The sequence below is a fragment of the Phaseolus vulgaris genome, unplaced genomic scaffold (genome assembly GCF_000499845.2).
Source record: "Phaseolus vulgaris cultivar G19833 unplaced genomic scaffold, P. vulgaris v2.0 scaffold_41, whole genome shotgun sequence".
NCBI lineage: Eukaryota > Viridiplantae > Streptophyta > Magnoliopsida > Fabales > Fabaceae > Phaseolus > Phaseolus vulgaris.
In genome coordinates this window covers 128,052-154,487 of record NW_027174105.1, presented here as the reverse complement: position 1 = coordinate 154,487, position 26,436 = coordinate 128,052, and the positions used below count along the sequence as shown (strand labels likewise).

The 26,436-nt window shown below is 34.7% G+C and overlaps 1 protein-coding gene across 10 annotated transcripts; it reads left to right on the top strand.

The window, feature by feature from the left end:
* The first annotated feature begins 704 nt into the window (after positions 1–704).
* Positions 705–25,260, top strand: LOC137817384 (uncharacterized). Of its 10 annotated transcripts, none has more exons than XM_068620677.1 (22): positions 705–1,664; positions 2,396–2,458; positions 3,814–3,913; positions 4,015–4,138; positions 4,286–4,388; positions 4,479–4,541; positions 4,645–4,704; positions 4,822–4,926; positions 5,084–5,194; positions 6,246–6,287; positions 6,476–6,583; positions 6,661–6,845; positions 8,913–9,202; positions 9,294–9,409; positions 9,539–9,581; positions 9,666–9,757; positions 14,369–14,417; positions 21,587–21,657; positions 21,786–21,905; positions 22,721–22,821; positions 24,125–24,173; positions 24,785–25,260. In XM_068620677.1, exons 1-22 carry the CDS (start codon positions 1,494–1,496, stop codon positions 24,827–24,829), a joined length of 2,211 nt encoding a protein of 736 aa, XP_068476778.1. In that variant the 5' UTR covers positions 705–1,493; the 3' UTR covers positions 24,830–25,260. The 10 variants fall into 10 exon arrangements, with proteins under 10 accessions (XP_068476778.1, XP_068476777.1, XP_068476775.1 ...); XM_068620676.1 differs by having other exon boundaries at positions 9,288–9,409; XM_068620674.1 differs by having other exon boundaries at positions 4,464–4,541.
* Positions 25,261–26,436: the final 1,176 nt, after the last annotated feature.

The window sequence follows — 26,436 nt, the reverse complement described above, 5'->3', positions numbered from 1 at the left end:
GTATATAAATGAACAAATGACTTAATCTCACACAATCCACTTAGTTAATGTCTATGAGTATATAAATGGTTTTTTTTCAAAACTATTCAAACCTTTTCTTTTAACTTCAAAATTATTAAATAAAAATTAATTTTAAAAATAAAAAATAATTAATTGTTATATTAATTAAATTAAATACTACTTTAATACTAAACAAATTAGTAATACTTAAATTAGTTTATACTATCTATAAATAATTTTTAAATTTAATTAATATAATAATTAATTATTTTTTATCTTTAAAATTAATTTTTATTTAATGATTATCTTATAATAATTTACTTGAATATTTGTTAGTAATTATAGTGTTAACTCATAAATTTCCTCCATCATATATACAAATAGTACATCACAAAAACTTGATGATTTTGGGAGAAAAACAGAAAGAAAATTGTAATTAAACTTATCAGACACTTCAAGTTCAAGGTGAAACATAAGATAATAAGAACTCTAAAGCTAAAAAGAAAGAGAAAAGGAAAGAAACTTCTAATATCAGAGCATAGTATTCTATGATGTGGATTGTTTAAAAAAAATCAAAATCTTAAAGGTCTCATACACATAGGCCATGCATAAACTAAATTATGAAAAGCAAAAGGCAATGAAAGCATTAAAATAAATAAGAAGAGGAAATAAAACTTGAAGTCGTGAATTGTACTTCACTCCAAAGGAAATGTGATGATAATCTTCCATGTTATTAATCTGCGGAACAAAAATGATTGAGAGAGGAAAAGAAAGGAAGCAAATAGATGACATGCAGGGATTAAGCAGCCAAATAGAAAGACGTGAGAGAATGAGTGGAAGAGATTTATTTATATTTTTTGTAATATTGTTTTATTGAAGTTTGATTATATTGTAGAGACAGAGGAGAAGGGGAACTCAAAGGTTTGGTTAAACCAAAACTAATCCTAATATATCTTATGAATGAATCCTATGACTGAAGACCCACCACGCGCCTTGACCACATCAAAGTATTCATTCATAACCATCACATTCATTCATCACTCTCCTCTTCATTTCCTCAACCTTCTTTTGTTTTTTTCTCTTTTTATTTTTCATCTGTTTCACTTCTTTTAGGGTTTCAAACTCTCCCATTCATTCTTCCCTTCCAATTCAAACCTCCTTTCATTCCCAACTCCATTTCCTCACCTCGATTCCCAGTATTCTCGCTCTAGATTTCCCGTTACGCGATTGCTTTCTCACGCTGCACCAATTTCAATTTCTTTGCCGTTTGCGAGGCTACCAATACTTTTTCTCTCTTTCTTTTCTTTTTTACGAGGGAGGAGGTGCACTTCTGGAACTGTTTCCAGGTTCAGTAGTCACTGATTCATGAAGATTATGATTTTGAAGTAACCCTAGACTGGCCTCTAGGTTCATGTTTTTTGGTGATTGATTTGGGAGTGGGATTCCTAGGGACTTTTCCTTCTTTTTTGGGGGAGCGATTGGAGAAGAAGGGGATGGAGAATGGTCACGATGGGAAATTGGCCCAGAAATTATCGGGCTTGAGTATTAACCAGCACAGTGAACAACAAGTTCATGATCAATCTAACCTCTCTTCTAACAACAATGATAACTTGTATCAGGTTATGAAGGCTGTTGAAGCTGCCGAGGCCACTATTAAGCAACAGGTACTCTGGTTTCAACGCGTGCTTCTTTATAAGATTGATTCCTTGGGTGGCGCTTGTTCATTATTTTCATACGAGGTTTTATCATTAATGTGTATTGCCATGCGGTCCAATTCTCAATGTTTTGATTATGGCTTACTTAGTTGTGTATTTTGCGTTTATGTGCCGTAGTGCTTGCTTGGAGTTTTTATATCTGACTATCATTTAGATATTGAGAAGCCAAAGAGAGTATGCTCGAATTTGGGCCTACGAGACATTAGGAACCCTTATCAGTAAGGATAGAGTATGACTGTTAATCAACATTTTAAGTTGTAGTTGCAGTCCTCGATATTGTGCAAAATTACAGACAAATGCACTCTATGCAGACACAAATATTGTCGATGCAGCCACAAGTGTGGTGGCTTGTGTTGTAGTGGTGGACATCCCAAAAATCATAAGGTTGTGGCTGAAATTACAATCATAAGCCGTTTTTCAAAAAATTGCTTGTATTTAATAATAAGATGATAATGTATGAACCTCATTTGTCGTCCTTCTTGATTTTTTCTCTCTTCCCCTCTTCTGGCTTGATTGCTATCTCCAATGGGGTTTCAACTTCTATTATGCTCTTAAAAAGGAGAATGCTGTCCCTTGCAGTTCTGGCCGTAGGTTCACTTTGTTACAATGAAATGGTGGCTTCTTTCATATCACACCATGTTAGATAAGATATTAATGATGCAACACGTATCTTTTGACAGGCAGAAGAGAATGACCGGCTTAAGTCTGAACTTCTCAGTAGAGTTCAGGAACTGGAAAACTATGTAAGTTTATTCTGTGATGGCATCTGCTTCATTTATTGAATATTTACTCTGTTTGTTGTAATACAGACTTTCTTCTTCTTTTCATTTGATTGCTTGGTTATGTACTGTTTGCTTTTTATCTCTCTGCTTTTTGAATCTGAATTTCGTTTCACTTGGGTTAGAGTTGCTAACTGTGGCATTTTTAGGTGAACTGAGGACACTATTTGCTTTTTCAAATGTCCAAGCTCTAGATTATAGGGCAATCTTGGACTACTTATATTTGTCCAAGATTGTATATGTATGTACGCACACACATGTGAGTGTTTTGGATAATTTTGTTTTCTTTAACTCAGAAGATAATTTCAAGGAGTTTGGATGATAAGTGATCCTCCTTAATGTAAAAAGAAGACATGAAAAAAAGAGGAAAACTACGAGGAACATAAATGGTGTAAAGCTTCCCACTCCCTCAACATATACTGGGATTATATTCTAATTTTTTGGGCGAGCAGTTCAGAATGTAGAAGTAATTTTGAAAGTAAAAAAGTTATATTATTAATTAAACACCTTGTTATCTTAATAATAAGCTTATCCTAACTAAAAGAAAGTTGTAATATTCTCTTGGATACAGTTGTTTCCACTCTGATCTTTTCTTGTATGTCCACTGATCCATCATCCATGGTCCACATTGGCCTCCTTATTATGCCACAGTTGTTTTCTTTTTTGCTTTTGTTGGTGCTTCACTGCTCAAAATTCTCCATGTCAGAGCATCGCTAATATTGGTATTATAGCTCTTTGGTAGAATTTTCCTTTGGTAGGTGGTTTTTGACCACAAATTACCTATAATCTCTTAAGCTTTTCACATTTCATCCACCCAGCTTGAATCTTATGTGTGACATGACATGACCATCAAAATCCTTATCACTCCCTAAGCTGGATCCAAGATGGGCAGTGATGATTTTTGCAGCCTGTGTGGACTTCAGATGATTACTGTTGTACACCAAGAAGGCAACAATGAACAAGGGGAAGAAACTGTTACCATGTGGGAATAGTTCTTCTTGCACTTGAAGTTCTAATTTCCACGCACATACAGTGATGTCATGAATCAAATGAAAGATTTGAATTATGTGCTTCATGGTCAAAACCAAGTTGTCTGCTCCATAAAGCAATGCTTTTCCATGAATTTGGATTTTAAAACTTTATCTTCTATTCAGTTTCATAAGCGTTTTATTCTCTTTTTCCTGATTTATGACCCCGGAAAATGTAACATTAGTTTTAGTAAAATATGAAATATTAATTGAGAGGAGTAAATAGATTCTTATAAACAATAATTTTAAAAAAATACTAAAATCTCTGCGCAATTTACACTTTTTTGGCAGAGGAAAAAAGAATCAGTGGAGCAAAAATCAGGTTTTGTTGCTCCGTGGAAGGATCAGGATCACAGATCTTATGAAGCTCGTCAATCAGGCCCTGCTATAGGTAATTGAGTATAAAAACTGAATGTTTACAGGGGCCTCTTTTCTTGCTGATCTTACCAGTATACTAATTGTCCATCAATAACAAACTTCAAATGGATGCAGCCAGAGGCAATACAGGTGACCATTCTGATAACAGTCAAATAAATGGAACATTGAGAGTACAGCCAAACGACCAGTTGCCTATGGATAATATAGGCTACTCTCAGTTGTCTTCACCATCTACAAGGTCAGTCTCTCCAAGCAGGTATGTGATATCAAATATCAATTGTAGTGTTAGATTAGAACTATAATGTGATGTCTTATTTTATTTATTCTATCTGTAAGTAGTGTTGAAGAAGGGTTGTGTAATTTTAGAATCCTGTATTTGTCATAGGCATCTACCGGAAGGAGATCATGATCCCAGATTTTATTCACCTCAGCAAGGTTTAATGCCTGTGGCTGAAGTAAATAGTAATAATAATAGCTTATTGAAGCAGGTACTACCTTCAGTTCTCAAATTTCATATTTAATAAGAGCTCGATATTTCTAGAGTCATATGTGCATTTATTTAGGATGTGGCTATTAAGATTCAGGAACATGAAGAAGAGATCATCCTATTAAGGAAACATCTTGCAGATTATTCTGTAAAGGTAAAAGGTGTAAAATATTATTTAAGCTGTGATGCATTGATCTTTAGAGAATATTTGACCTCAATGTTCATTTTAGTGACTGATAATCTGTCCATGTTTTTAGGAAGCACAAATACGCAATGATAAATATCTATTGGAGAAACGTATTGCATATATGCGTCTGGTATGCATTAAATTTGGTTGATGGCTGTGAATTTTATTAAGCATCTTTATTCTTTTTTGGTCTTTCTTATATTTGATTGAGCATATGCTAATGAATCATTTGTAACATTGCTGCTAGGCCTTTGATCAACAGCAACAGGACCTTGTAGATGCTGCATCAAAAGCTTTGTCATTCCGACAAGACATTATTGAAGAAAATATACGTCTTACATATGCATTACAGGTTGTTTTTCCTACCTGTTTCTTTGTTATTGGTGTTTGTTAAAATTTGGATGGTTTCTATAAGTATTTTCAATGAGTCTCCATGGACAGTAACTTGTACTGTTTATCATGTGTTTCAGAATCAATTTTTAAGCTTTTGCATTTTCCTTTCTTGCCAGGATGCGCAACAAGAAAGATCAACATTTGTTTCATCTTTGCTGCCTCTTCTTGCAGAATACTCTCTGCAGCCACCTGTTGCCGATGCACAATCTATTGTTAGCAATGTCAAGGTCAGCTTTGATATGTTTCCTTTAAAATTAAGTGATGCTGCTACCCTTGTATAGGCACATAATAGTATAATCTACAAATATGACACTTGGATGTATTTAAGTGTCTCTTTCTCATGCTGCCAAGAAGAAAAACCCTTGAAGCTTTACTATGTTGAAATAAGACTGATGAAGGGTAGTCAGATCTATTCATGAATCTGACTTCCCTTTTCCTCATTTTATTTAAATTTTACGCTGGGCTCTTTTATCAATTGAATTACATATGAATAGAGAAAAACGTATTGAATTACAGAAACAGAATAATGGAAGACTCAAGGACCAGGTATTCTTCTAATACAATGCAATAGGTGGTGAATTAAATGGAATAAGAATGGAAAAATATGGAATACATTGATAATTCAGAAAGCGGAAGATAAAATGCATATTTACTTCTAAATGAAATAAAATACTTGAAATAATTATTTCAATCCACATTAATTACATCAGTATGAGATATACCACTAATATGCTATACAATTTTATGTCCCTTTTCTGGGGTTTCTCTAAAATGTTTCTATTTAAAATGGCATATATGCTTAAGAAATAAAAAAACTTAAAATATTGGTTTCAATCCACATTTAGTTACATATGTATCAGATATGCCTCTGACATGGTAAACAATATTATGGCCTCTTCGTTGGGGTTTCTCTAACATATATGCATGTTAATGGATTGAGCTGCTTTGGTCCATTACTGTTTTCTCTGCCATCGTTGGTTGTTTTATATTTTGCTTTTTTGTCAAAATTGAAAACAGACATAAGAGAGAAGAAACTTTGTATTAGTCGAACCCAATGATGTGATTTATACGGTTGATCTTACATAGTTGTATAAGGTTACTTCTGCTGCTTTTTGTTTTGTCTTCCATTATCTGTGGTGGGAGTATGAAAGTTAAGTTGAGCACCTCATTTTCTCTAACAGTTTCTGATATCTTACATGGAAAAGTCTTTTGGATCTCTGTATAAAAGGTCATTTGATGATTACTGAAAGTGTTGTCTCTTTGACTGCTTTTTTGCAGGTTTTGTTTAAACATTTGCAGGAAAAGCTTCTTCTAACAGAGGTATGTTGGGCAGAACATGAGTGCGTTGTATTCCTGTAGGCACTATTATGGTTTGATTTATGGTTCAATAGAATCTGTGTTCAAGTTTAGTTTCACTAGTGAGTAGATGTTGCTGAAATTTTGGAATGTTTAAACTTTCCCGTTTTGCTAGAGGAATTGATTTTATTGGTTATATTTGTCTGTTACAGTCAAAGCTAAAGGAGTCGCAATATCAATTGATGCCTTGGCGTTCAGATACAAACAATGCTAATGTTGCCACACAATCTCACTCGATTGGTGCACCTTTGACAACTTCTGTATGTTATTTTGTAATTTTGCCCCATTTCTTTGATATGCTTAAATAAAATTCTAAATAATTGCATTTTTTTATCAGAATAAAAACAGCCTTGAACTGGTACCCCGGAATGTGTACTCTCAAGTAAAGCCTCATGTCTCTGTTGATGCTCAGGCAGGCACTGATTGGAATCTATTGGGTCGCCACCAGAATGGCTTCAGTGGTGGTGTGGCAACAGGTGTTGATGCTGATGATTTGGGGAGATATTCACCTCTTGCAAGCAGGTGAGCCTGGTCAAAAGGAGACTGCTACTGTGAACTGAATGTATTGGTGGGTTCTGTTTTCATGGAATCTTTGTTAAAGTGGTCCTGTTGCATGAAATTGTTTTGTTTCATTTGACCGAAGTGGATGTGGATAGAATATTCTTTCTAGGGCAATATTTGGCACTATTCTTAGCTGATGAAATATTAGTTAAACATGGATACTTGTCTGCATGCAACTTTTACAGCCCGTTTGTTTCCAATCAGAGAAAAGAAGGCTTTTACTGTCCATGAAGAAAACACAATAACCGTTTTCAGTTTTAAATTTTCTTCACATTTTAGAAGGGATTTGCAAGGAAACAAGTGTATGTATATATTTATATAATTAATTATTTATAATTTACTCTATTACCCTTATCTTTTTAAACTCAAATTATAATAATGTTTATGTAAACTAAAATTACAATCTAAACATAAAAAATATAAATAAATTAGAAAAATAATAATTATTAAAAAGTAATAATATTTTAATTAAAATTAATTATAATATAAAAAAATCAAACAAATTAATTTTTCAATAATTTTCAAATACAAGGATAAATTTGTAAATTTACATTTTTATCAATTAAAAAAGTACACTTTCACTCACATCCGTTATGTCACTCACAAACTTTCATAAACTTTTTATCTATTTACCTTAATATAAACAACCTCATTTTCTTCACACTTTCTCTTCAAATCATCTCAAATCCACTCCTTAATCCAAACAAAGCATTATGGCTCCATCATTATCTAAACCAATGATATTACTGTCATTATTATCAACAAATGTTAAGGTTGACTATATTTTCTATTGTTGTTCTTGAAATAACTATCTTAGAAAAGAAAACTTGTGGTTTATAGATTGTTGGGATCTCACATTGACTGTATATATTGCCAAAGTAGAGCTTATAAAAGCTTGGACAATCCGTACCTTGTGAACTAGTTTTTGGAATTTATGTAGGGCCAACTCAAATTTAAGGTTGTATTAGAGCTTAGCATAGATGTGATCTTGGGCCATCCTTACCTGTCCAAATTTCTACTTGGCCTCATGGTTTTCCTAGTGCACTAAAGGAAATATTTCTACAATCTCCCTGTGGTAGATATTCAACCTTTAGGTTTGAGGGGATTCCATATCTACTACATAATAAAGACATGGCCAAATTAGAGCTTATAAAGGCTGAGACAATTTTCACCTCATGAGCTAGCTTTTGGGGTTTATTACGCCGGACCTAATTCTGACAGGTATTCAATTATTGGGGTCTTGATTGAAACATTTTTCATGATATGTAGTTGCCATTGGAACAGTGATCAATGTGCATTTAGCTTTCCTCTGTTATAGACTATCAAGTAGGAAAATCAATTATTGTCCTCTGTAATGTTTCAAATTGCCAGTATGTAACTGTTCTAACGTTGATCATTGTATAATTGGCTTTGATATCTAGGTTTCAAGTTGGCTTAGACAATTCTTTGTCTGAAGTTTTACATGTAGGCTTATATAAAAATTGTTCTGAAGTGTTACATGTTTGGTAGCTCAGTTCCTATTATTGATTATCTTTGTTGCCTGCTGTATAAAATTTATCCAAGATCAGGTTGCTTAGTTAGCAATGGGTGCCTCAGGATGGGATATTGTTCTGATTGCCTAGGTGTTCCAACATAGATACAATGAATTTTTGCTTGGTTGAGAAAAAAAATGGTTATCTAGCGTGGCTTGTTTATAATATCACCTAGAATCCATGTGGTCTCTCACGGCTTGTTATTAAAATTTGTTGATAAAATAGAAATTCTACCTTGGTTTGTATCTTACAATTTGAGAAGGGCTGTAATTTGTTAATAAAATAATAAATGCTAATTTATATGATCTCTCACTTCTGTTTGTGTATGTTTTCTATGTCTTAATTTCCTTAAGTTGAACTATGTTTACCAGCAGGTATGCATTTTTTAGTTTTGATATTCAACTGGTAATGAAAACAGCGTGATAAAATTTTACATTCTTTGGGCTGTTGGAAAATGACATCTTTGCTCAAATATATTGGTCATTTCATTTCACAGGAATTTCTCAGCCCATGATGCATCCACCCACCTGGTGGTTACCCAGGGTGATACCCATCTTGGACATTATGGAGAGGAAATGACTAACAAACAGGTCACATTTCGTGAGCCTGTGAGCAACAATGAAGTTGATGATCCCGATGGAGATGGAACTCATAGCGAGAGAGAAACACCTGCTAACTGGAGTTCTGGCAACACTCCTTATACAACCACTGTTGATGACCCTGGTCCTTCATATTCTCCTTATTTACCACCAGTTCTCGAAGAACCTAATTCTTCTTTTTCTGAAGGTAAGAAATTAACTGCCTTTTAAGCTTTACTATACATTCATAGCCTTGCTGTTGGCTATTCCAAGTTAAATAAATTATGTTGCAGCTGCAGATGAAGATCCATTGCCGGCTATAGAGGGCCTTCAAATTTCTGGAGAAGCCTTTCCTGGAAGGGAACTTCAGGCATGTGGATACTCCATCAATGGCACTACAAGTTGTAATTTTGAGGTGCATTTTATTTTTGTATAATTTGGACCTTGTTTCTTCTTGCTTTGTTTCCTTAAAGATATTAATGTTTGATATATATTCTAAGCATTTGACAATTGACATTACCTTGTCTCCCTGTTGGACTACCAGTGGATTCGGCATTTGGAAGATGGTTCCTTCAATTATATTGATGGTATTGTTATACTTCTGCATAGGATTATGTTCTCCCTTTCTTCTGGTATGTGATGAACTCAGTCATGATTTGCTTCAAATGTAGGGGCGAAACAACCTGCCTACCTTGTCAATGCTGATGATGTTGGGACATTGCTTGCCATTGAAGTCCAACCTCTGGATAACAGGAAGCGCAAGGTACTTTTTTCCAACTACTATAATGGAAATCTTACACATGTATGCAAAAAAAGAGTAAGTGAGCTGGTATAATGTGGAAAAGCCACCTGGGCAACCCAACAAGGAATTAAGAAGTTCAAGTAGATCTATGGTGGTAATAAGCAACTACTGTTTGTAATTTTCATTGATCATACTGTTGATTTTGGTATACTGGGATTAGGGTTTGAGCTTTGAGTGGTGACTCTTTGTAATATTTTTTAATCATGGTGAATTTCTGTCTCTCACCTTAGGACATCTGGTCATAGCCAGTATAGATCAAAGTCAAACCACATTCATTTCCTTGTCTATCTAATTCCCCTTGTTCTGAGTGAACCTCGTTGCGATAGAGGAGTTATTTAATCACCATCTTTCTTTTTCAAGAGCATTTTACTTGATAATGCCCCCAAATCACTGTGGTAGTGTGGTTCATGACAATGTGGCATGAAGAGACATCAAAGACTAATTAGTTATATTGTCATATGTTTATTCATTTAAAACTTTCTAGGTATCTGAACATGAGAAATCCGCTTAAAGCACCTTGAACATTTGTACTATATCTATGTGTACGATCATGCAAATTTCTTTACTCATCAGTTGACACAAGAAAATCCTTTACCATTGGCATCCCTGTTCTCGAGTGAGATTGAAAATTTGAGTCTTTGTCATATCCAAGTTCTTGGATGCAATTTGTGGGGTTGTATGTTGTGCATTGGCAGAAATATGGGCAATGTTTCTTGGCAAACATTTGGGTTAAGATTTAAAACTTACTAAAAGAAATAGACACTGAGAGAAAATCAAACCATCCATGTGATATGTAGGAAAATTCTGGCCAAAATTTGCCCAAAAGTTATATGATTACATTACAGTCATATATCCCTGGGCTCAGCTTCTCTATCCGCTGCAGCACCATTATGAATTTTAATTAAACCCAACTGCCCTAAATACAATACCTGGAAGTTCCAAAATTTAAATTGCTCTATGGCATGCACATTAATTTCTTCTACTAGTGCCACTGCCATTGATCATAGTCTGAAACCAAAGATGCTCTGTTAGGTATGAGCAGAAGAAATGAAAACATAGAAAAACTGCATGAAACAAGAAATACAGGAGAGTCAAATCAGTGGAAACAGTACAGTCCAGTCTATTTTTCCTGCATATGGTTGTTTTGTCTTTTGGCTAATACGAAACTTAGCTGCCAAGTTTCCGTTGTTGCATATGAAACAGCTTCCAGATTTCATTCTAATTTTTTTTATTACTAATTGGCACTAAGTGAAATTTTCCAACAGATATATAAGCTGTACTATAAGAACTGAGGCAGACGATGTAGGATTTCCCAACACCCCACTGAACAAATGCTTGTCAAACTAGGTGAGCCTACTATAATAAGCAATTGCCAAGATGAGCTATAGACTTTGATACCATGTCAAATTTCATCTTAAAACCAATTGATATTAAGTGAAGTTGCCCGACACATGTATAAGCCGCACTCCAAGAATTGAGGTAGGCAATGTCAGATTTTCCAACAATAGCTAGTAGTTAGTATCTTACGATTCACGATACGTATCGTACGAAACGATACGGTTTCACCCTCCCACAATACGAATCGTTTGAAGAATCTTTTCCGTCCCTGAATCTTAGCTGTATAGTGCGATTCGCATGAAGAATCGCTGAATTGCGAAACGAAACGATTCCGTATTGTGTGAATCAGTGTGGATTTTAAAAAATGAGTAAGTAAAAAAAGATAAACAGAATTTGTTTAATAACATGTATGCACCCACCACATTATTTTTTTTAGAGGTTGTTTTGGTGAAATTGTGTGGTATATATATATACACACACACACACACATATATATATATATATAATTTATTGTATCTTGCATGTATACATGTCTTATATTTAAGTATATATTTAATTTTTTAATGTTTATGAATCTTACGATTCACGATACGAAACGATTTACGATTCATAATATCAGCTCTTCGATACACTACTTGTATCTCGATTCTACTACCATATGCATTTTCTTACTGTACAAAAGAAATTTGAGGATAGAAAAGAAAAACGAAAGGCTAATACATCAACTTAGACCCAAAAGTTATGAGCACTAGTCAATTTATTCCCTACAATTATAAAGATGTCCTTTTAGTCCTTTGATTTATAAAACCATGGTCATTGAAGTCCTTGAAGTTATCAAATCGAGATATTTTAGTCCCTAAAATTACAACAATAAGGACTAAAATGACTTTTGTTTGGTGATTTCAAGGACCACAATGACATTTTTGTAATTCTAGGGACTAAATTACTGGTCATTGTAATTTTGTGGATTAAATTGATATATTACTCGATGGGATTATGGGAGGTAGAGGGGTCATACTTTGACGGAGGAAGAAGAAACGGGGAAGATGTAGAGAAATTATTAGGCACATTTTTTCAACAGCAACCAAGGTTGTCAAACTCGCGAGTCTACGTAGACTCGTGGGAGCTCTGTAGACTTGACTCGCAGACTCGACTCGTAAACTCGTAAGAGTCTACTTTCCTATTAAAAAAAATTAATAGTTTTTTAGAGCATTTTTACTTCTATTAGAAGATGCAGTTCTATTGACCTCACTTGAATTTGATCCACACCCTCCCAGACCTTCGTTAAAAAATATACTGCTCCTCCAAATTCAACTTCTGCCCAAAAAAAACTAATGTGCAGCAAGCCCACTTCATTTTGCAGCAGCCCAATAAAAAAAAAATAGAACCCTAATCCCTTCCTACCCTAATTTCACACCACCCATCTCAAGCAGCAACCTGCGACCACCGCGACGCCACCACCTACAACCCGCGACCACCGTGACGCCACCACCTGCGACCATCGCACGCTCCGCTCGATCTACCGCCGCACTCCACAGAAGAACACGAAGAAGACGCAGTCCACACGTAAACACAAACGACACCGTTTTGGGTTTAAAAAAAACCCAATTGGACTCGCCAACTCAGACTAGAGTCGCGAGTCCACTGCGATTTCACCGAGTCCGCGCCGAGTCCACCGAGTTTACCCCAAAAATGAGTTTACTACCGAGTTAACTCGGTAAGGCAAAGTGAGCACGTAAACTCGGACGAGTCAACGAGTTGACTCGCGAGTTTGATAACCATGACAGCAGCATCTCAATTGGAATTTTTACCTCGTCACTAATGAAATGACATTTAGTTTTCCATGTCATCTTTTAACAGAAGTGCTTTAACAACAGGAAATAAATCCAAATTTTTGAATCGAACCGGGACTAAAACAAACAATGTTTACAAATCAAAACCAAAATTGACCTATTGTATAGGGCATAGATGTATTAAGCTTGTATTTTAGTCTCATGCTAGTCTGAAAATAGGATTTATTCAGAGGTAAATTTGGCTTGAAATTACTGTCAAGGATCTATGATATCAGACCAGTCTTATGGCCTGCTTTTCTACTGGATGGGTCAAATGCAATACTACAGGGCTGCCTAGTGCTCTCTAGGTACTGCTGCTTGTGGGGGTATATTCAGGAACAAAAAACCATCAATTATGGGATATTTTTCACAATTCCTTGGGTGCAAGTTGCCTTATATGCATAAATTATGGGTGCTATTTTGGGAATCAAGAATGCTTTCACCAAAGGATGGTTTAGGCTCTGGTTGGAATGTGATTCTCAGTTAGTGCTATTTTAAAAATTCAATTATTGTTCCTAGGAGATTGCAGAGTAGATGTCTTAACTGCATGGTGAAGACAAAACACACAAGGATTCATGTTACTCATATCTTTAGGGAAGGAAACTATTGTGCGGAGAAGTTAGCCAATTTTGGTATTAGCTCAAAGTGCTGTACATGGTGGGATAATGTAATGTACCTTTTGCAATTCTGGTTTTTTCAGAGATAGATTTCAACTTCCTTGTTATAGGTTTTCTTGGTGGGTCTTGGTCTAGTCCTTCCACTTTTGTTTTTTTTCTCCTTTCTTTTATGGATTAGGGTGCTGCAGATGGTTGTTGTTAATTGCTGTGCCAAGATAGTTGGGATGACAATTAACATTGTGATACTTTAGGACTACCATTTTATTGAAAAAAGGATATTTTAGTTGTAAATTAATCTTTTCATATTTTTTAATTATACAAATTTTTTCAATGTTATATGCTGTATTTTTTAATTAAAAATATGTACTTTGATTATTTAATATTGCAGGGCCAATGTGCTTTGAACAGGAGTATTGTGCATTATGCTTATTAGAGTTCTTGGCTATTCTGTACATGTACAATTGTTGTATGTAGCCTTTTTAGTAAAGGCTGTTAGCTATCTCTTGTGTTGTAAGTAGTTAGATATAAATACTTGTGTAAACCTCTCTTTTCAACAAGTTAGTGAAATGAATACCATTCAGTTTGTTAAACATTTCTCTCCTGTTCTATTCGTCTAACATGGTACAGAATAGCTAAGTACATACTCTAATAATGCATAACAAGCTAAAACACAATTCATGGATGTGTATTTTAATTGAGTTAGAACTTAGACAGCATTTGATTTTCTGCTAGTGGTTATCTAGCCTTTTATTATACTGAATCTCATGCATTCTCTGTGATTGTAGGGAGAACCTGTGAAGGTTTTTGCCAATGATAGCAAAAAGATCACTTGTGGTGAGTATATGTATTATAATATTTCTGATGTTCAGTTGTTGCTGCCTGCTGTGTAACTTGAAAGGTTTACTTCATAGAGAAGTGTTGTGCATCAGGTTTATCCACTGTAGTCTTTTTGTGATTAAGCTGCCGTCATTTGTCACGTAATTATCTGTTGTAGAAAATGAAAAACATATATAAAAGGGCATGATGGTTGTTGTTGTGACTTGTGAGAAGGAAATTGTTATATTTAGGGTATGTTTGATAGTTAGGAGGCACAGAGAAGGGTTCAAGAGAGAAGCAAGGGTAAGATAATGGAAATGAATGGTTAGTCTTATGCATTTGTGGATTAGTGTTATTGATATTAGATAACAGAAAATATCATGGACCCAAAAACCCTTAATGAATATATATTGAAGCCATAACAGGTTATGACAAAAGCATTGTGGACAAAAAAATAAAATACATATAGATAATTTAAAAGTCCAGAAATATAATTGTAATGCAAAAATAATGAAAGATAATCATAATTAACAATAATATCATGTCTAGGAATTCAAATAACAATAAAATCAAATTAACACACTACAAATTTCAACTTCAGAACATAAATTAACAACAAAACATAATGAAGGAGGTTGCTGGTTCAATAATGTGGGTGTGGACTTGCAGTCAGCAGCCGTGGCGTCAACAGCAATGGTGACAGGCGTCAGTGGCAGCAGGACTGCACAGTAACGAAGGAGGCTGTTGGTTCAATTTGGGTAGGGTGGAGTAGTTCATATGGGTGCTGTGCTGCCACTCCTTTGTTTTGCATGGGCACCACGCAGCCACTCCGCAACTTCTGCCATGCCTGTTCTGCCACACCCAAAGCAAACGCGATGGGCTGCCGTGAAAAACCCGCATTGCCATCACCATGTTGTGGTAGCAAGCTATAACCTCCACCACCGATTTCCGCCATAGTGCTGCAATAGCAGATTTTTGATAACTCTATTTTCGATGTTAACTACTAATAGTGTGCAAGAGGAAGTGCAGAGTTGGTTAAATTTAAATGATTAAATGATCACATCTTAAAAGAAACTCAGAACACTAATCCAATATACACCTATGCATGACTTTTGGAGAAGTCATACAATCATGTAAGGAGGATATTTAAAGTCTCCATTCCATTTTCCTCCTCTTAGAATATTCCCAAACAAGAGGAATGCTAAGCATACATTTTCCTTCCCATTTCCTTGTAAATCCCTTTTCCAAACATGTCCTTAGTGTTCTGACCAAGGTTATTGAATCAAGATTCAAGTCATGAATCGCTGAGCTATATTTTCTATCGTGAATTATAATTTTGTATCAAACTGCAAGATTCAAGTGCACTAAAACATCACTACAAATATATCATATAGACAATACACAGTGTTCAATGCAAACAATTAAAACTAAAAACAGTTAAAAAATCATAAGTAGAAGTCATATAGAACAGAACTATTAGTTGTATCTAAGTTTGTGAAGTCTTTTTTTAGAAGTATTGGATATCCTACGTAGACTTAAGATATGAGATTACACACCAACACCAAATATTGGAGATTCCACATAGTATAGATGTGTTAGATTATTTACTTTGTTAGCTCCAATAACCAGCTGGCTGAAATGTTCATTAAGTCTCTCAAGAGGTCTTGTGTCGATGACATTTGTAACAACTTCACCTATATGATACATATACTCTAACTTCGAGTGGGAGTGTAAAAATATGATTTGAAAGGATGAAAAATATTATAATTGATTGTCACTTTGTCAGAGAGAAAGTCATAGCTTTGTCAATTCTCACAATGAACTAGTAGATATTCACTACTTGGGTCCTCTAATTAACTACATACATAACAACAAGCTTGGTGCATATGAGCTATATGCTCTAGCTCGAGGGGATTGTCAGAATCTTGTAGATTTGTTAGAATTGTACAAATATAGTGATTGTTGATATTAGGATGTTATTAGCTTAAATAGGGTAACTGAATATTTTGTAATTATATTTTACCCCTATAAATTGAATAACTTTGCTGTGGTGTAAACACACCTAAATCATTTCTCAGTTTCTCTTTTCTCAACAATCATGAACAACAAAGGCTTCTTAAGAGAAGTGCTGAAATAGTTGCAATTTAGGCTTTCCAAGCACAAGTCTCTTGAGGAAATGGTGAGGGCAACAAAAATAAGAAGGGAAAATGGAAAAATAAAGTGAAAGATTCTAGTGAAGGCTCCAACAGGTTCTCAAATCAAAATTCTAGTGGTGACAACTCCATGAAGAATGGAGGTTGTGGAGAATTTGGCAAGAGGGTAGGTGATCAAAATAGAATGGGGCAAAAAAAAATCAATAAGAGGAATATGTAGTATTATTAGAAAAATGGGGTTGTTTTACACAATAATAAAGAAAGCAAGTGAAGGAGGCTGAAGCTCAAATGCCAGAAGGTGTTATGATTTAGTTTGTGTTCTTATCAGTGTTATTGATATTAGATAACAAATCATATTAGAGACCCCAAAAATCTTTTATAAAGTTATAACAGAAACCATAACGGGTTATGGTAGAAGCATTGTGATTGAAAGAAATATAGTATATACATATAGATAATGTGTTGGGGATTGCAATGATTATATTGTTTTTAATTAGGTTTAACAACACTTGCAGTTGCACAACACGTTCAAATTTTAATTTGAGTAATTAAGGTTTTTGGATTTTATTAGTTAAAAGTTGAAATGGGCCAAAGGCCCAAACTTATTAGGGTTTTTTCAAAATTAGGTTTAGGGTCTTCTATCTTCTTCATGCGTCGCACACAACAGTCCCTTCATTTTTCGCTGCCATCACAGCGTACGCCGCCATCGCTGCCACCACACTAGCTCACCGCACTTGGATATTTTCGTTTTCCTCAAGACCCCAAGATGCCAAAAGCGGCCGCCATGGGAAAATCGCATAGCCACCATCTGGTTGTGCGGTGGTAAAAAAATCCGCCACTGCCTTCCGCCATAACCGAACAGTGATAACATTGGTTCTTATTATGGTGGCAACATTGGATTGTACAAAATTTAATTTTTTGTAAGTTGACACTTGGTGTTCAAACCACATGATTGGACATAAAGAGTGGTTTGCTAATCCTGATGAAAGAGTCAAAAGAACTGTGAAGTTATGCTATGATAGCAATATTACAACTAAAGGAATGTGCTAAGTTTTGATTTAAAGAAGAGATGTATTGGAGATTTCACAACGACTAGAGATAAGGCCAAATTACACTATAAGTGGTGCAAACATCATTTTACAGACTAGATGTATGAGGTTGAGTTAGACTTAAGTTCATTTTCTAATAAGATGAAAAATGGTTATTCCTAAAAAATTGTCTTTATGTGGCACAAATGAAGGCCAATTTGTTAAACCTTGTGCAATTTTTGGAGAAAGGCTATGCCAAGAATATGGTGTAGAATATGATGAGTGTTTATCGTAGCAAGAGAAAATTGATCTTGTTGGTCCATTATCAAAGAGCAAAACAATTAAAATTGGAGTTTTGATTGATGAAGGTTATTCTTTTGCAGTTGCTATGGAAGGTCCAAATTGGCTTTGTCTTCAAAAGTTTGGGCATCTAAATTTTAGTGGCTCGAGTCTACTGAGAATGAAAGGGATGGTGCATGGTTAGCCCTCTAGAGGGCAAGCTAAGGAGTCATGTGAAAGGTTGCCTCATAAGAAAATAAACTAGAAAGTCCTTTTAGTACCATGTTCTAGCAACTAAAACAATATTGGAAGCATTTTCTTTGGAGTTACTTTCACTTAGAGGTAATCATTATTTCTTTTGTTTACAACGTTATTGACAAGTTGTGAGTTTGAGTAGACCAAAAGAAAAGGTGAGGTATTTGAGGTGTTTTGAGGGTTCAAGACAATGGTGAGGAAGTAATGTGATCAAAGTTCTTAGAACGGATGGGTTTACTGATCCATATACTCAAGAACATAATGGAAAAATTGAAGGGAGGAATATGCCAAATCAGTTTTGGGGAGAAGTTGTATCCAAGATTGCCTATATTTTGAACCAAAGTCCAACTAAAGCTGAATAATGTGACTTCAGAGGAAGCATGGTCGGTAAGAAAACTTGTAGGAAGTCGTCTATATGTATTTGGTTCTCTTTGCTTTAGATGTGTACTAAAGAAGAAAGAAGTTGGATTATAAGGGAGAGCCAATGGTGTTTCTTGGGTACCATTCAACGAGTGCATACAAATTGTACAACCCTGTTGGTGAAACAATAGTGTTGAGCATGTTCCATTGATGAAAGTAAAGGTTGGAGTTACAACTAAAAGTGATAAACTGGCTGTACCAATACAACTTGATGTGTAGTCTGAATATTTCTAGAGATAGTTTTGAATTTAGCCACAATGACCTCATAGAAACAAACATCAACCTCAAAGTTTTGGAGGTTTTACATCAATTTTCGTGTGTGTGCAGTGAATGAAGATAGAGACGTAGAACATTTTTCTCTTTTGGCTAAAACTTAGCCAATATCTTTTGATCAAGCAATCATGGATCCTTAATGGAAGGTAGCAATAGAGGGAGAGTAAAGGGTTGTAGAGAAAAACTAGAAGTGGTAGCTACTGTCACATTGCCTCACTACAAAAGGCCATTGGAGTGAAGTGGGTCTATAGAGTGAAGGTAAAACCTATTGGAGAAGTTGCAAACTACAAGACTAGGATAGTATCAAATGGTTTTTTACAAAAGGCTCATTTGAATTACAATTAAGTGGGCAAGAATTGAAACTATCAACCTAGTGGTTGCTTCAACCACTCTGAGATTGGCCATTGCATCAACTTGATGTAAATTGAACCTTTTTAAGCGTGGCAATAGATGAGGAGGTTTGTGTGGATCAATCTCTTGGTTTTGAATTGACTGGACATGCAGACCCACACATAAGGTGATGTTTGCACCCATTTACATACCATAAAATGTTTTTATCTCTAGTTTATGTGGGATCTCAAACATCTTCTTCCTCGTCTGAAACTTGTCAACTTGTATGTGTGACTATATATTTATGGGTGGTCCAATAGTGGTCGAATAGTGGGTGAGCTGATAAGCCCAACAAATTCTTACTAGAATAGATTTTAAATGACTCTAATATCATATTAAAAAGTTGACTTTAAGTGTAACTCAACCTTACAAAACCGATTCACAAGGTAAGGTTTGCACCTACTATATACCAGTGTTATCGGAGATCCCAAAATCCCTTTACAGAGTTATAACGGACAACATAACGGGTTATGGCGGAAGCATTACAATTATAATATAAATATATATAAATAACTTCAAAAAATACAAAAATAATGAAAGTGTAGTGGCTGTCACATAGATAAAAAATGTGGTGTGTAATTATAATGTTTTAAATGGGCCCAAAATAGGGGAAAAAAACCTGATTTAAGTAATTTGTGATTTTTTATTAGAGTTTCAGCGGCACATTGCTGCAAAGCATTCAATATTTAAATTATATTTAATTTTATTAGGGTTTTTTTAGGTTAAAGTTGAAATGGGCCTTTGGCCCAAAAACTTAAATAGGCCCAAAAAGCCTAATTTAAGTATTTTGTGATTTTTTTATTAGGGTTTCAGCGGCACACTGCTGCAGAACATTTAAATATTTAAATTTTATTAGTTTAAAGTTGAAATGGGCCTTAGGGTTAGGTCATGCGTCGCCGGCTCCATCTTCCCTACGTTCAGCGCCGTTGCGGCTCCGTCGCGGCTTCGTCTTCCTTACTTGTAGCGCCGCCGCAAGCCCTTCTTCCTTAAGCGCAGCCCCGCCGCAACTCCCGTCTTTTCTCCGCTTTTTTCGATATCTCCGATATCCGTTAGCACTCCGACATGGCAATAGCGGCCGCCATGGGCCGCCATGAGAAATCCGATTCGCCACCGCCTTGTTGTGGCGGTGGTCAGGAATTCCGCCACCGAAATCCGCCATGGCCGATAAGTGATAACACTGCTATATACTAAAGGTTTTTGTCTTTAGTTGATGTGATATGAGATCTCCAACACACCCCCTTCACGATAAAACCTGCCAACTTGTCCCTTCACGACAAAACCTGCCAACTTGTGTGTGGGATTATATAATGGGTGGTCTGATAGCCATTGACCTGATAAGTCTAACAAACTCTTGCTAGGATAAACTCTAAATGACTCTGATACTATAAATAGACTTTGTTCTCTGTCACTTTTCTTCCATGTTTGTGTGAGTGTCTTTAGTGTGTGTTTTAACATTATTTGAAACTCTTAGAAAAAGAACTTTAAGCCTAACTCAGTCTCGCAAAACTGGTTTGCAAGGTGTGGTTTGTACCTATTTATATGTTTGAGTTTAGTCATATCTAATTATTAAGTAGACTTTAAGCCTAACTTAACCTTATAAAACCGGTTTATAAGGTGAGGTTTGCACCCACTTATATATTATGGTGGTTTGATAATGGTTCGATACCAGGTGTCCTGATAAACCCAACAAACACTCGTTAGAATAGACTTTAAATGACTTTGATACCATATTAAAAAGTGGACTTTAAACCTAACTCAACCTCATAAAACCGGTTTATAAGGTGAGGTTTGCACCCACTTATATTATGGAATGTCCTTATCTCTAGTCGATGTGAGATCTCCAACACACTGACTCACATTGAGGATTGAACATCTCGTGCTTAAAGGTAGATATTTGCGGGTGTCATGATAGACCTAACAAATCTTGTTGGGATAACCTTGATACTATCTTAGAATGTGGACTTCAAACCTAACTCAACTCACAAAACTAGTTTGCAAGGTAGAATTTGCATATACTTATATACTATAATTTGGTATATATCTACTCTATATGAATTTTTCAACAAAGACAGATAAGTTTAAGGAGGGATATTGTTTCAAATTTTATGCATTCATTAAGCTAAAGTTATCAAAAGTTAATTTTATAATAGAATACTTTATTAGAATAAAAGAGATTAGAAGCAAGGAGGATAGTATCTTCCCATGAGAAAAGTTAAAAGCAATTTAGTCTTAACTGACCTGTCTGCTTTGGATGTGTTCTACATGTCTTGATTTGAATTGTTGTATAGCTTTTCGTTTGTCTCCCTTCTTATCTTCAAATATAGGGCTGCAAATTTTGACAAGTCATAAATAGTTTATTGAGTTATTCTCCTTTGCTATTTGTTTTCAGATCCTGAAATGCAGAGCCACATTGAGAAGGCTTTTTATAGTGGACATGCTTCATATAAAGTTTCTCATTCGGTAATTCAATGAAAGTAGTTTTCGTATTGTTGTGATTTTCCTCAAAATGTCAGTGTCTTTTCACTTATCAGTCTTCTTTATGAAGAACTCCTAACAGTTTCATAAATATTTTTGGCTTGATATCTCAGACTGGATATCTTGATATATGGGAACCAGCTACATTGGCCATTAAGAGGGAAGGTTACAGTATAAAATGCAGTGGACCAAATGGAGTTCTTATCACAGAAAAATTTTCACCGTCCACCCAAGTATGATGGTTTATTCTTTTTTGATATTCTGTATGAATATTTAGCTAGTTTATTATTTAGGAAACGAAGTAAAATTCATTTGTAATTCCCTTTTTTAAATAAAATCTATTATTTCCTTACGTGAAAACTCCTTATATTGAAAAGAACCCAAGTCTCACATGGCTAGAAATAGAGTCTGAAAAGATTACGTTAGTGAAGGACAATCCTGACATTACTAGCTGGTTTTATGGGATTGAGTTAGACTTAAATTCACATTCTAAGACTGAGTTAGGTTAAATCTTTGGCAAAACATGCTGGCAGTATGGCCTAGTGTTTGAAAATAGTAATTATAGCAATTCACTGTATTTAACCTCAAGGCAATTAGGTTTGAGTATATCGATAATAATAGTCAGATTGTGATTACATACTACCAGAAATTGTAAGAAGCATTAAATTGCAAAAGGTGTCTTTTCAACTTTATTGATTGTGTTGGATGAACCGAGTTATCTCATCAGATAGATCATTTATGTATCCTGCTTATTTCTCAATAATAGAACTTTTTAAATGTTTAATTTAAGTTATAAGAAGTATGATATTGCCAAATTTGTCGTCTATTGAACTTTCTAACCTTTGGTTGGAGTTATCTCACCTGATAGTCAGGAAAGCCAAAAAGAGTTTGTGAAGTTGACAATAAATGATTTTTGAACCTTGTTTATTTCTCGATGACAAAATTTTTTAATTATTGAAAAAGGATTTAATTGTTGAGATATATTATATTTAATGATCTTGAGTGGTTAGCTAATTTTTATATATCCATTCTTCATTTTCTTCTGTAGGTTGCGATTCCATATGGACATCCTTCAGAATTCATTATTATTGGTTCCAGTGGTGCTGAACACCTTTTAAAAGCAGAAAATAACTCCACAGAGATCAGTGGGTAAGTATTCTCACGGTTGTCTTGTTATAATAGTATTTAAAACTTGCACCTGTAAAATGTTCATGTGCAATACTTCTTTATTTACTGGAAAAGAGATCATATTATCTGTTTGCGGTGTTTTATACCTGCTAATGGAAAGGGGTCATATTAAATTGAAAACCTTTTGATGTTGTTAGGTAAAAATGTATGTTTATGGAATACTTTTTTAGGAGGATTCTTAGATGCAGTCAGGTTTTTTACTCTAATTGAGTAATAAGATCTGGGTTGACATGTCTTGGTATGAGAGTTGCTGGGTGTTTCATCTGCAATTGTTTCAGCAACTAGAACACTGATCCCCTCTGGAGATTTCACTATCTTGTTTTATTCTATTATCTGCTTATGGAAAGTGATCAAGTTAAACGCTGAAACATTTTTTTTATTATGTATGAATGTATGTTTATGAATAATTGGACATGGAATAATTTTTCAGAGAAGTCTTAGTTGCAGTTCAGTTTTATTTACTCGAATTAAGTAATACATATATCATTGACTTGGATGACAGCATAACTTTTAAACTTAAACTGACCTAAAAATTCAAAATTTTGAACCCTTTTAAAGACACTAGAAAGTCCAGTCTCCGTTCTCTCTGTGAACAGTCTTTTGGATAGAAAATAGCCATAGGCCTTAGGTGTTTGATAAACGAGACTTCATATCAGTAGCCAAACATGATTTTTGTGCCTTATTGCTTGTGGTTACATCTGCATTATTCTTTAAATTTAGTACAGCTTTGAGCAGAATTTTAATTTTTTTGTTCTGTAATAATATACTCGTTTAGTTTTGTAATCTTCATCACTTAAAGTTTGTTGCAATTCTGAGAAGTAATAATCCCAGTTATTGCTTCTGTCACTGAGGATGACAATTAATTTTTGTTGTCTGTTAAAAAGCGGTGAAGATATTCTTCATTATATATTTGAAAATTCTATTTCTTTTTTAAATACTGCTCAGATCCCTACTCCCCACTGTCAACTTGGTGGAACCCCAATTGTGTAAAGATTATTATGGAGAAAGAGAACGAGACAAGTGAATAAACTTGTAATATGTTAATACTAATAATTTGTTTAAAATGCACTTGGAAATTGGAATAATTTTTTTTTATCTCTAAGCAATAAGAGAAATTACCTTTTTAATTTAGAGAAGTGTCCTACGTCAAGTTTTCAAGTTGCTGCAAGTAGCACTTCGTAATGTCGCGTGGTTTGTTTATTTCTGAATTTTTTTCTGTTCTGTCTTCTGCTTTTAATAGTATTTATGTTTATTCTTTTTGCAGTGCAAGAGACACCATTGTGCTCACTTTGAGATTATTCATCCTGAGGAAGGTATACATAAATTTTCTCCTGAATTTATTTACTGATTCATAAAAAGGCCATAGTTTTTATACCCTAAATTTTCCATTTCGCCTTCAGTTTGCTTGGCATGTCATTGATAAACACTTCCAATTTTTTTTTTCGTGCTTGACTTGGCATGCGCCCATGCACCCTTACTACGGTTGTTGGTAAACCAAAAGAATAATAATAATAATGAGAGAAGGTAGAGAGCATGAGTTTTCCAACATAATAAATTTGTTTCAATTTAGACAGTCATTATTGTTAACGATGAACTCTACTGCTTATGTAGAAACTATAAATAACTAGCATTGATGACATATGTTCCCTGCTTGGGTAGTATACAATTGTTTAAATAGATTTCTTTAGTTCCCTTGATTTTTGAAGTCAACTGAGCTTTATGAGGTTATGATTCTGACTTATTGCTTCAATTCCGAGAGTTGTATTGGAAAGCCAGAAAGAATGTTACTTTACTCCATTTGTTGTTCATGTATTTTGTTTATTTCTGTGTTTTTTGTTCTTTTCATTTGTTTTTAGCGTATAATATTTTGAGTTAGCATGGAAGAGTATATTGAAGGTTCCTTCTGTATTTTTCTCTTCTGCAGCCTGGGGAGAAAAGGAGAGTAAAGAAGAAGGGATTATTCTTCTAACAGGAGAGGGAACATCAGGCGCCTGCGGTGCGTGAAAATGCGAAAGAGATGGGGATCGGGAGTTGTGTTTTGTGTGCTACCTAAAGTTTTGCTCCTTTTCATATTCTATAATAGGGCAGAATTAGCTTGAGCTGTAATTGTGAATTTATGCAATCATTTTTTCTTTTTTTCAATATTTAGCAATTCTTTATTAGCTCTGCTCTTTGCCATGTAAGTCCATTGTTTTACTGCATGCTGCTCTTACCATTTTGTGCATCTCTTTGCGTGGGCCCGGGTGCAGTGTGCCTGCATTCACATGCTATGTTCCCCCACTTGCATTAAGTAAAATGGTTCAGAGAAAATGATATAGTTGCCATTTGAATTTAGTGAAACATGTCCCCTATGTCAATGTCCTACTTTTATAAATAAAGCAATCCCCTTGAAATCCTTAATGTTTCAAGTTTATCCGTAGACAACTTATTTGAATTATTTCCGCCCAGTTCGAGAACTGCTACGTTGCAATGTAGACTCAGGGAAAAGTAATACGTAACTTCAATGTTATCTTGTTGCATGGTCATGGGTCATCAGCCATTGATTGACGATGAATGGATGTCCACAACAGTATATACTCGGTGAAGAGATAAGGTGTGTGCTGCAGTATTATCGAAGACTTTAAAAATCTTTTATAAAGTTATTATGGAAATCAAATGCGGAAAAATTGCGGAACCATAACTAATAATAATATTATAATATTATTAGGTTACTTATAAAAATTTAATTGTGCTGGTTTAGGGTTTTTTATTTCAGTTATTAGGTTCATGAGTTCTCTATTTTTTTTTCCAGTTATTAGGTTCATGTTTTCTCTACAGAATATTACTAGGTTAATTTATAGTATTTTAATTGGACTGGGTATGACATGGCTCAATTTAATTTAGGGTTTTTTTTCACTTATTAGGACAACAATTGTTTGCTGTTATTAGATTGGCATTGTACATTTTAGACAGCTTCTTCCTGCACCTCCATGATTTCTTCAGCACCTTCATAAAGTTTTAAAATATCAAAATTGTCCTTTAATAAAAAGATAAAAATTAAAATGTTCTTTTACATTTTTTGTGCGAGTGAAAATGACAGCACTTCGTGTGGTGGTGGGGTGCAAAGAGTCCTTGAAATGGTGCTTGAGAAGGTGGTGGTAGTTGGTATATCGTGCTGGTGCCGGCATTGTCACTGTAGTGATTTTGTCATTTTCATTCTTCGGTAAGCTTTGTACGTTAAATAGTAATTTATGGATTAATTAATTCGGGGATCAACGGATCACATAATTCGAATCATAAGCAAAGCGTGCTGGATTAGATAATCTGTAGGTATACCAGATTTGGACCTACCAAATTAACACTTTCGGATTGTGTATTTCGGTACCAAAATGAAGTATGAAATACATAATGTGAAAGTGATTTTAAAACTCCACATATGTCTTACGAATGAGGTAATCCAGAATCCATTTTGTTGTATTAATATGACTTACGGATTACTGGATCCAGAATTTATTTTTCTGTGAATATTTTGACTTATGGATTACACAATCCGAAAGTCATTTTTGCAGTTCTAAAGTGATTTACAGATTACATAAT

What these genes read in the sequence shown, in the direction of transcription:
- LOC137817384 (XM_068620668.1), top strand. Translation starts at nt 1,494, where the DNA reads ATGGAGAATGGTCACGATGGGAAATTGGCCCAGAAATTATCGGGCTTG. An exon ending in ATAATAGCTTATTGAAGCAG is followed by an intron (nt 4,389 to 4,463) that starts GTACTACCTTCA and finishes GCATTTATTTAG; the next exon opens with GATGTGGCTATTAAGATTCA. An exon ending in CATATAAAGTTTCTCATTCG is followed by an intron (nt 21,658 to 21,785) that starts GTAATTCAATGA and finishes TTGATATCTCAG; the next exon opens with ACTGGATATCTTGATATATG.